Raw genomic sequence first — 11,300 nt, 5'->3', positions numbered from 1 at the left:
TTGTATTCACCGGGGAGAGCTTGAATAATGGTAACTCGCCAATAACGACATGATTGTTGGTCCCTTGACCAAGATTGCCGTGTGAACTGTGAATAACGATATTCTCACCAAATGAGTGTCATTTCAGCTGTCCCCTTGTCAACTGTTACTCCAGATTGAAGTTCAGTGGCCAGTTTGACTATTCGCACGCAGCATGGAGCCTGAGCATGCTCTTGAGTCCTACACAAGACCAGGCCGGCCAAGGTTAGAGCATGCTGACAAAAACATGACAAGACGAGCATCAAGCGTCTGCATCAGTCTTTTCAATACCGACAAGCCTAGTACAGTATGCCTCCCATCCATCGGTGGAAGGGTTGCATAATTTGGATTTCGAATTCATTGTCTGTGAGGTAGAAAATACAACTTGAGTTGAAATCCTGAATTCAAATGCTGCAATTTGATATGCTCATTACGTTTGTTTCAAATAGGGTCACTATATACTCGTACATAAGAGAGAGATTGGAAGTTGTGTTGCAACTCTGAGTTTCACGTATTACTACGATCATCAGGAGACTGATGGCTCCAAAACGGGCAGCCTGAACAGTGAACATAAGGGGGGAGCAAGGTGAGAAATGCTGAGGGGAACCGTAGCGTACGAGTCAGGTGCGGGCGACAAGTTGCCAAGTCTTTAAAATTGCGGCTATGCATATGTACATGTACATAAAGATAACACCGCGCGAATAACACCGTAATTCTTGTGGCCGGCCAAAAGTCGTTATTCGCGAGATTGACTGTGTGCATACTTCAAGTAGTAGGAAAGTGATGAGGAAGGAAAGGCAACCCTTCGTACCACAGCCAGAAGCAGACACAAGTCACAGGTACAGCTGCTCAACATCAGCCTTTCACAAACGCTCATTCACGCATGCACGCGTACAGGCGCAAAATAAACATTGATCGCGACAACAACAACAATAAAGATGGCAAAGGACAAAAAAACTAGAACAGCCAAGGACGAAGTATTAACGACAACACATACTGGTAAAGCAAAGCGAAAGAACAGCTTCAGTTCAGCGTGATATTTGTAGAGCTCGGAGTTCAAAATTGAAAAGCACAAGCAACCATCAGGGTAAAAGTAGCCATGCATAAAGACGTGGCAATGCCACTTTAAAACTGCAGTACACGCTCACGTGCACAAAACCAACCTAATATTTGCACCCGCGTGGTCTACAGCGTTTTCATGCCCGTCGAGAGCAAAACCTGACTGCAACAATTGCGTGCATCACAAGGCTGCTGGCATGTGCTCTTTGCAGAAGCAAAGCAAACGCACAGTTCAACGTCCTTCATCTGAGGACCTAGTGTGGCCAGATCCGATGGAGCAGTTACCTTGGATTTCAACGAACCATGCAGCGAACTTCCCTCGCAGAATGGCCCAGCAGCTAAGCTAAGAGACTAGCGGTAGAGCCGTCGTTCTGTAGAGGCAGAGTTCAAAACAGACACAGAACACGGCACATAGCTCGTGTCAGTGCCCACAGTCACAAGCCACGTGGGAAATATACTAGTAGTATACTCGTGCTATACTGCTTTGAGTGCAGTATGAGTGGAAGACGCACATTGAGCAAGCAAGCAAGCAACCAACACACCAACACCAACACCAACACACACACACACACACACACACACACACACACACACACACACACACACACACACACACACACACACACACACACACACACACACACTTGTACTTGTTGCTCACTGCCAAAACTGGTCACGCGGGTCTCCCCGGGAGAGGGGAGAGAGACTCAAAAGGAATCTTGGAAAGATGACTCAATCGGCTATTGAACCCCCCAACGGCCGACACCCCCTGAAATCCCCAAAACTCTGGGTGGACTTGAAAATGATCCCACTTATGGGCTCACCACACCTCAGTAAGTGGGGGAGGACAAGGTGCAGAAAAAGGATTGACGGCATCAGGGTATCCGTCCAGGGATCCAACTGCAGTTACCCCTGCCCCCAGTGAAGGTAATACGTGCTACTAGTGTGGGTGGCTCAATCAGAGTGGATCTGATACAAGCTTCACTAGCACCATTGATTACACAAGAGTTAATCTAGCCAGAAGCAGTCCATGGTTAACAGGTCTGTATACTTCAAATAGAAAGTATATGAGCCCTGGAACCAACAAAGGTGGCAGGTACAACATTACACGTTCAAGCAGCCGAGCCCGTTGGCAACAGACCCAACACAATCAGGCATAAGTGTACCCACCAACCGAACTAGCTGGCACACACACACACACACACACACACACACACACACACACACACACACACACACACACACACACACACACACACACACACACACACACACCAGCCTAGTAGACACAGCAAGCTCACTCTGAACACAACAACAGACACCATGCCACCATGGAACACTGGAAGAATATTTACCATATCTAGGAGGAGAAGCCACAACACCATAGCCACTGGTCCTAGTGAGACCCTCGTCATAATCTCGCCGAGGTCGCTCGTAGCTGGTCCGGAAGGGGATCTCATCATCAACATGCTCTCGGCGGCTGCCATAGTCGGGATGTTCGCGGCGATAGAGTGGTTCCCGGCGGTCGTAATCTGGAGAGTGCCGTCGGTCAAATGCCGGTCGCCGATCGTCCCACCTGTCATGGTCTCGTCTAGAGCTGTACCCATCATCCCAATCCCGACGCTGCTGGTGGTCGTCTTCTTCTCGCCTGTATCGCCGGCGATCATCAAACCTGTCGTCACGGCGATCGTCAAACCTGTCGTCACGGCGACCGTCAAACCTGTCGTCACGGCGATCGTCAAACCTGTCGTCACGTCGGTGGTCAGGCCTGTCGTCACGGCGACCGTCAAACCTGTCGTCACGGCGACCGTCAGACCTGTCGTCACGGCGATCGTCAAACCTGTTATCACGGCGATCGCCAAACCTATCACGGCGATCGTCATATCGTCCATCCTCCCGAGCTCGGTGACGGGGCCTCCGTCGACCATCTGGAATGTGGCATGAATCAAGCAAACACCAGAGAGCAATATTCGGCTTTATGTACGATGTGTACGTGAATCGACCACATATGATCGATTCATGATCGATATGTAAAACCTTCGTAACTCCATCATTTCTTGTTGAAATTCAACCATCAAAGGGGCTATGTGGTAGCGGAAACTCCAAGCTTTCCAATGCAACAATCGCCGAAGAGCTACGATGTCCGAATCCAAAGATATAGCGTGTCGTATTCTTATCACGGCAAATTCAAATTTTTGATCGATCTCTTCGCCATTTTAGGGGAAAATCTCTTTTCGTGTCCTCTTTGACCAACTGAGCACATGATAATGATGTAGTTGGCTGAAGTTCGAATCGCCTCAAAAAGATTTGAGCGTTCTGCGATAGAGGAGAGTGGAATGGCGTAGATGGGGGAATTTGCTCGCATATCGGGCTTGGAGACGACTTTGCTGTGTTCCCGCGCCTGATTCGTGGCAGCTTGTTGATGGAGCCGAGTATCCTAGCGTTGCTCTCGCCAGAAGCTTTCCAAAGAGCCCAAGATAGTGGAAATGGAGTGAAGGAGGCCAAAGGTATAGCTTGTTGAAGGTGAAAATTGTATATGAACTCTGAAACCAACAAAGGTGGCAGGTACAACCAAGAGTACATAACCCCCCCCCCCCCAGAGTGTGCAACGCCTGATCCAGCTCTGCATAGGGTCTTGGTCGAGCGTAATCGGATCTTTGCGTCATAATACCGTACACATCTGAGGGGAACCCGGGGAGTCGCGGTGACTCTCGGATCAAAAACAACGACGCCCTGCCTCGAGACCGGACTTGTGCTGGTGTGGAGTGTACGCATGACATCAGAAGATCCGATTACGCTCGACCAAGACCCTATGCAGAGCTGGATCAGGCGTTGCACACTCTGGGGGGGGGGGGGGGGGTATGTACTCTTGGTAGAGGCGACGGTTCGATACCAGAACGGGTTGACAGCAAAATTGTGTAGACCCAAACCGATCATCAGCGTGGATTGTTCACTCGAAACATGTTTGCGGAAGGAAGCTGGCATGTTGAAGTTTGCTTTGAGGCCAGAGTCGATCGATTTGAGCCACTCCTTTGTGTTGGCCCGTTGCCTCCAAGTTGCCCTCAATTTTTTGGTGTTTACAGAAGTGGCTCCAAACCGGAAAGGTTTTGGAGTGCAAGTCAAGTTCACTCCGGGTTCTGAAATTAGGTAATTGCTATCTCTCCACGACGGCCAGTACAGAGAAACAATAAGCCTCGTGTGTGCTTCCATTAGTTTTCATTGGTATACGGTGCTTTATTGGCGAGAGGCGAGCCGCTGTTACCTGCGACAAGAAGTTGATTTTTCGAAAGACGTAAAACTCAAGTCGCAGTGGGAAGCAACATGTCAAAAACTCAAATGCTTGGTATGGCGCTTCTGGTCATCGCAGAGCCATGGAATTTTGGCGCTGAGTAAACACATCGCAGTCTCCCTGTGACATACGTTTTCTAATCAAAATACCAAGAGATAAAGTGAATATTGAGACCGTTCCGGTTTGCAACCTATTTCCTATTTGAAACCGTCTCCTGTACAACATTAGAGAGGTTGCGCACAACGAAAAAGACCGTCCGGGTTCGAGTAACGAAAGTTGCTACGAAGACCCGTCCAAACCCGACCGAAACAGAGCAGATCTACGAAAATATTTTTTGTTACCTGGAGTACTAAAATACTGATATTTTACAACTCCCTGTCTTGACTCTTCGCACCCGCGCGGCCGCCGCGTCGACCCACTACGAAAAAGTTCGCGCGTTGTGCGCAACCTCACGGTTTACGGATATTCGTTAGCTTTTTTCGTTAAAAAATTCGTTACGGTGTTACGAATTCCCCCCCACATAAACACACACACCTGCATGCTGAAACTGACCTGCCCGATGATCACGGTCGCTGCTGCTATTCTTGGCTGATGGACCAGAACCTGGCGGATGGGGAGGGTGACGGCACCTCTCCAAATTTAGCCGCCTGCCGCGGTACATCTACAGGGGTCACAATAGAATGGATAGATGAAGATGACAGTGATGGCATCCATGCTTAGTTCTGACATTACTAAAATGACCTAGGGTTCAGCGGTTTCACATTATTCAATGGCATGATCATGGCCAATATTAGAAGAAGAAGAAAACATTGCAGCCAGTAAAACATTGTAAAACATTGCAGCCAGTCGCAGCAATCATGCTGAAAGACAGTGCAAATACATCGGGAGCAGTAAGCTCAAGTAAAAATGATGCCGATTAGTAGCGATTACACTGTGTGCATGCATCTGACACTTCTCAACACTGCCCAGGTAAATTTGTATTATCCGCTTTGCTACAAACCTCTTCGTGCTTTAAGAGCGCACTCCTGAGGTCTTCTTCCGTCTTGAACTCTAGAAAACCATACCCTGCATACAGGGTTACGAGAAAAGGACACAGGTGGAAACGAAAAAAGAAGAGTGAGACCAAGTTACGGTACTGCTCTTCCGCTTGTCTGCTTCTACTGCAGACAAGTGGGCGCATGACTTACTTCAACTACATGACTGAATGTGTAGAAAAAACAGTTCACAACAGGATTTGTATGCACTTGTACACTAATACTTGCTTGAAGTACACAACATTGCTTTCGAATAAACTTACTAGTACTCCTAATCACCCACCCCACATTGACTACTGTATCATGCAGCTGTAACAATCAGTCATACTACAGGTAATTGTAGTTACACATAGACATGTTTTTTACCGGTAGAAAAGAAGTTACAAAACGTTACACAGATTCACCGCTAAAGATATTCACAAGCGCAAGAGGAGTGCAGGCCATGTGACCATCGGAACATGCAAGAAAAGCGCTGCCTAGTTCCAGCACAAACTAATTACAGCTCAACTCTTAGACAAGTTCTCAAATACCGGTACATTAAGAAAAAGAAAAGAAAAAAAGAGGAAGAAGACAAGCATTCCAGTCTGTATACATTGCAGGAGGGTTCCACAGTACACAAAGAATTCCAATCAGGGGTTGCAGATCACTGATCAAGATACAATGTACTGGTATAATTATAATACTTTGTATCCACTGGGAAGACATGGATTTGTTGAAACTCATAACACATGTGCATGTATACGTTTGGCCTCGGCAGGTGATATTTCTGACACCTGACTGCCTAAAGCTTACATGCACCGTTCGCACCATCTGCAGGCCGTGGGAAAACACCCCCGTGTGTTAGTGTAGGTCTGTGTAAGTGGAAAGCAGGTAGTATGCATTACAGCAAAGTGGCCGCCTACCTTTCATTCTATCAGTGTCACGGTTTTTAATCAGTCTGACCTCCTTCACCTAGAGTATAGAGGGAACATGCCAATAGGTACCGGACCCATTATGTGCAATTCAGAATTGGATCTTCAACTCATCAATATCAATCAAGAAAGGAAATGAAGAATAAGTCTGTCCCCCGCTGATAACGTGGCTGCATTTTTTTTCCATCATCGCCTTTTACTAGCATTCTTACACAAGTTCCGTGCTGAGCTCGCATAATCTTTAATTGTTTTGACCGCAGGGCACAGCAATATTGTTCAATGATTGGCGCTCCACGTTTTCAGTCGACGTTTGCTAATGAAACAGTAAGTAGCTGCTGGTAGGCAGGCCTACAACATTGAAGGATGCAAAAGTTTAGAGTGCCCCACCAGGCGCCCAGCTAGCGCCACCTGCCGGTGCACTTCTGACAAAATGCTAGCGCGTGCTTACAGTGCACTTCCCTGCATTTATACGAGCATATGCATAGCATGATTCGCTGTTTTGACCGCATTTATACTAGTATTATGCGCATAATTTAAGAAACGTGTCAGTGCAAATCACAGGGGATAGATATATGCGCTCATCCCAAGCTCACAGTGGAATCCGGCTTGACAAATTCAAACGATCTTGCGACATTCACCAGGAGTCGTCACAAGGGAGTAGTAAAAATACTACTCCCTGGTCGTCACCACGACCATCAGCAAACACAACTGAAGATTCCTGATAAAAGTCGCAAGAAGCCCTGCTTGAATTCGTACCTGCTTCGACTGAGGGGAATGGTATGAATAAGAGCTGTCTACATGAAAGTATTTGTAGCTACAAGACAGCTTAGGGGAGCAGCTGGCTGAGCATTTCTTTCCGAAAATATCACTTCCCCTTACAAAGAAAATCAAATAATACAAGATAGTAAAGGGCCAAAAGTGAAGAAAATAAGCTGCATTAATACAGATGGGGAGAAGATGCTACAATTTGTAGGTACTCACACCCAGCAGCCCAACCTCTGCAGGCAGAAGCAGAACATTGCCCTGCTGTATTTGTTAAAAAGTCACACCTTTTATTATTGGGGGCCGTTTCGATGCTCGCTAGTCTTCTACTATTCGCAGATGTTGAACCAGACACAACTGTGACCTATTTGCATTGTGTGTGTGTGTGTGTGTGTTTGTGTGTTTGTAAAACCGTTAATGTATTGCTTCCTTTTTGTTAGTCTCTTTATGGGAGCGGTGTGAATTGCCCTTGTGATTTGTTGTGGTGTTCGAATTTTCACTGCATTCTTTCAGGGATCGAGGGAAGTTTCCTGCATGCATGCTGGAATGTTTTGATTGATTGAGCTAATTGCAATACAGCATTTGAATTATTCAGTACAGTTTGCCACAGTAAGTCGTGAAAAGCCACGACTCACTGGTTTCCTACAAAGGTTAGAAGAACTGCAGACAGCAGTGCACTGCACATGTACATGTTGTACATGCATGCGCTGTACTATACCGAAAAAGAAGAAAAAAAAAGAATCAAGATGAACTGTACTGGATTCGAACTCTGCCGGGCACCATACACGTGATGAGCTTTCCTGGCTAAAACTTCCGTTACAAAAATCAAAATCCACTGAAAACCATTTAAAAACGGATTTTCAGCACAAACCTGGCCGAATATCTAACATTGCCAATCATTATTATTCCGACTCCCAAACTTAGTTTTCTTCGATCCAAGACCCACACAAACGCAGCTGTAAAGAAAAAATTTCGAATTTGGAACGAGAACAAACTAAAAAATCAAAATCGACAAATGTCTGTTTAAAAAAACGCACTGTTAGTCCATCAGCCAGTGGTGCCAAAGTGAGTCCCCTGTTGCACTTACAAATCGAACACCTGGAACTGACATCAATCGACAGCAAAAGCATCACTGAATCCGACCTGCCTACTTTCCCTTGCGAAACTCTTGCACTCCTTTTGCAGTGCGCCTTGGAAGTTCGACAAATTTCTTCTTCTTCATCAGCCATTACGAGGTTTTCCATCCGTTTTATCAGGACATCCAATGCGTCTTCAGTGAAAAACGTGGAGTTTTGTCCACGTTTGGTGTGGCTTTCCGTGGCGATCGACCTAAAATCGCGAAATAAATCGCCGTCGATTTGAGCAGAGGTGAGTTGGCTTGGAGCACGTACAGATTCAAAAAATATGTGTACATGCGCACCGGGAAGAAGATGAAGATGCTCACCATTTTCAAATAACTAATTCAAAAAACTACATGACTATTGTAGTTACGTGTTTGCAACTACAACGGTATCAAGTAGATAATCAAGCGAGGTACAGAGGGATTGATGGCTGATCAAAGCCCAAGGGACCAGCCCGAGGGCTTTGATCAGTCATCAAGCCCGACTGTACCTCGCTTGAATATGCTTCAGACGATCCCCAACAATTTTTTGGATTTTGAATTCAATCGCTTTATTCTTTGGGTCATCTCGAGTGTGGTAGATAGTACTTCGAAGTAGTACAACTGTAACTGTACTACTACCTGGTTGCAACATGTTCAAAGCAGCCTTGCCTTTATTTCAACTGCTTGCTGTCAGCATCCAGAGCCATGGCGTTTGCTAGTTGGTCGTAATGGAGAAGAGAACTGCAGGGCATTCACTCGATGTACAACATCCATCGCCGCAGATTCCTTACTTTTAGCTCTTCACGTTCCTTATTTTTCCAGGGATCAGGACCTTCCCGGGGTGATTCCATTCAGGGTGGAAGCGTAGATCACTTTTGCCAAACAGTAAAAACTACGCTTCAAACCTGCTTGACATGACTCGGGGTGCATACTTCGGAAACCCGAAGGTGGATGATGTTCAATACTAGCTCATTGTAAACTTCCTGAAGGTATGTATTCGGATGCTCATTTAAATAGAACAGTGAAAGAGATGTGTAATGGAACAACACTCTACAAGTAGGCGAACAACAATTTTATTGTAATTTTGAATCCAGGCACACGTGTAATACGGAAACTGCAATGGTTTACACTGCAAATCTTCTCGATTTGCAAGATTTTTCCCGTAATTCACAAAAATCTGAAACTGAGTGTGAGTTCATTCCTGAAACGCGCATGGCACTGATTGGAGATAGGGTTTAGGTCACAACAATGGCTGTCGATGAAATGCCAAAAATGGTCACTTTGTCGGCTTCCCCCTGCAGAGCGTGCAAGTCGTTTACTCTTTTTATTTGCGGATTCGGTGTACAGGGTACCTAAACTCCCCATTGAGGCCAAAATCAAGTATTCGATTTCTAAGTGCAACAGGGTGCTTGAATTTGACGACTTCTGAGTTCTTGGCTGATGGACTATGTAGTGTTGTGAGCCTTGAATCGAAGAGTTGTGCCCGCGGTTCAAAGAGTCTGTATTGTTCGCCAATCGAGCAGCGTCCAAAATATGCCATGTTCGCACCAAAAATCGCTGTGTTGCAGCCCGCTGGAGTCCAAGCGAGTCGCCATGGAACAACATTTAGAGCACTCACATCACTATTCTCCATTTTGACGACTCTGCTCTCCAGAGATCTGATAATTATATCGGTCCCGTCTGCAATAGTTGCTTCTTCTTCATTTGTCGCAGATGCGGCAGCGCTCACTCTTGACCGGCCTGCGCGGCCATTTCTTCAGCAGAACACCGAGGTTCTCAGCCCCAGACTGAACTCATGAAGGTCAGCCATGGCTGCATCCTCACTCTCACATGCAGTTACGTCTTCGGGGCCGTTCATACTACCTACTATCGGTCGCCAAATCATTTCAAATAGACATATTAAGCACTAATGCTTTCATGCACTCCGTTCGACCTAGCCGCACGCTATGACGTTGCAGAGAGTGTGCCGCGGCCGCATGACGGCATGGTGCAGTCCCCGAGATTCGCAAAGTCAAAATCGATATCTCTCTTGAACGATTAGTCTGTGTGTTTCAGAAATGCAATTAGAGTGACCACAGTGGTACACTGCTGTAACGGTAGTCAAATAATGAAATAGGATTCATACCGTGACTGGGTCCATCAGTTCCCTAACGTCAGCATCCGACACATCAAAGGGCAGATTGCCTATGTATGCTGTCAGCGATGTCTGGTCCTCGTCATCCATAGCTGGAATACAGGATATCACGTGTTCCCACAATTTGCTACTACAGTCACTGTAGACGCGTAGACTGTCTGTAGACTATACTGGTACCGGTATACCATGTACAAGGGCTAGATAAATACAGTCAATTGCTAAAATTGCCCACCTTCCCAAGAAAGGAAGCACAGGTAAAAAAAATATTAGAAAAAAACCTATGAAACTGGGTGTTGGCAAGACCTCACAAACTTGTCTCAAAGTGGAAAAAGTACTTGAAAAGCTGACATGAGTCAATCAGTGTGCTCGGCCATTGAATGTACTCTGGCCCTAGCGCTACATGCAAACTAGTAATAGAGTGTTGACAAAGTATAAAAATAATTGACTTCAACATTGACAACAATGTCCAGCTGGCCAGTACAGTGCAGTGCTACGTGGATGCCAAAAAAATATTTTTTAAATTTGTCCGTGCATGCACATGATGCATGATGCACGATGTGACCTGACCCAAAAAAACAAAAACAAAACAAAGCTGAGAGAGGCGCGGCCGCGCCGGCGCCGGCGACACTCGACTCCCATACATGTAGCGCACGTGCGCATGCAGCTAGCGAGAGCCGTAGATTTGTGTGTCTAGGCGCTAGGCCCGCTCCGGCGATCGATCGCCACTACATGTACAGTAGCCGCTAGCACACCCACGAGTCACGACGTCGTATGCGTACGATCTCTACGTTGTTACAATGTCATTAGGGAGGTTCTGCTATATATACGTGAAACCAGGGAGTCGTAAAATATATAGGTATTTTACGACTCCCTAAAAATATATAGGTATTTTACGACTCCCTGCGTGAAACGTAGAGAAATCACGTAGAGAGCAGGTGTCTGGGTTAGAGTCTACGGCTTCGCGTGTTTTGGCTCCAGATTTCTACGCGGA

The 11,300-nt window shown here is 46.3% G+C and overlaps 1 protein-coding gene across 1 annotated transcript; it reads right to left on the bottom strand.

Moving 5' to 3' along the window:
* Positions 1-321: 321 nt before the first annotated feature.
* On the bottom strand, positions 322-10,739 carry LOC135805127 (polyribonucleotide nucleotidyltransferase-like). The gene is made up of 6 exons (XM_065319128.1): positions 10,301-10,739; positions 6,303-6,351; positions 5,367-5,431; positions 4,919-5,027; positions 2,433-3,005; positions 322-1,448 (listed from the first exon to the last, which is right to left on the bottom strand). Exons 1-6 carry the CDS (start codon positions 10,397-10,399, stop codon positions 1,429-1,431), a joined length of 915 nt encoding a protein of 304 aa, XP_065175200.1. The 5' UTR covers positions 10,400-10,739; the 3' UTR covers positions 322-1,428.
* Between the last annotated feature and the right edge of the window lie 561 nt (positions 10,740-11,300).

The sequence above is a fragment of the Sycon ciliatum genome, chromosome 1, assembly GCF_964019385.1.
Source record: "Sycon ciliatum chromosome 1, ocSycCili1.1, whole genome shotgun sequence".
Classification (NCBI taxonomy): domain Eukaryota; kingdom Metazoa; phylum Porifera; class Calcarea; order Leucosolenida; family Sycettidae; genus Sycon; species Sycon ciliatum.
This window is presented reverse-complemented; position numbering and strand designations above follow the sequence as displayed.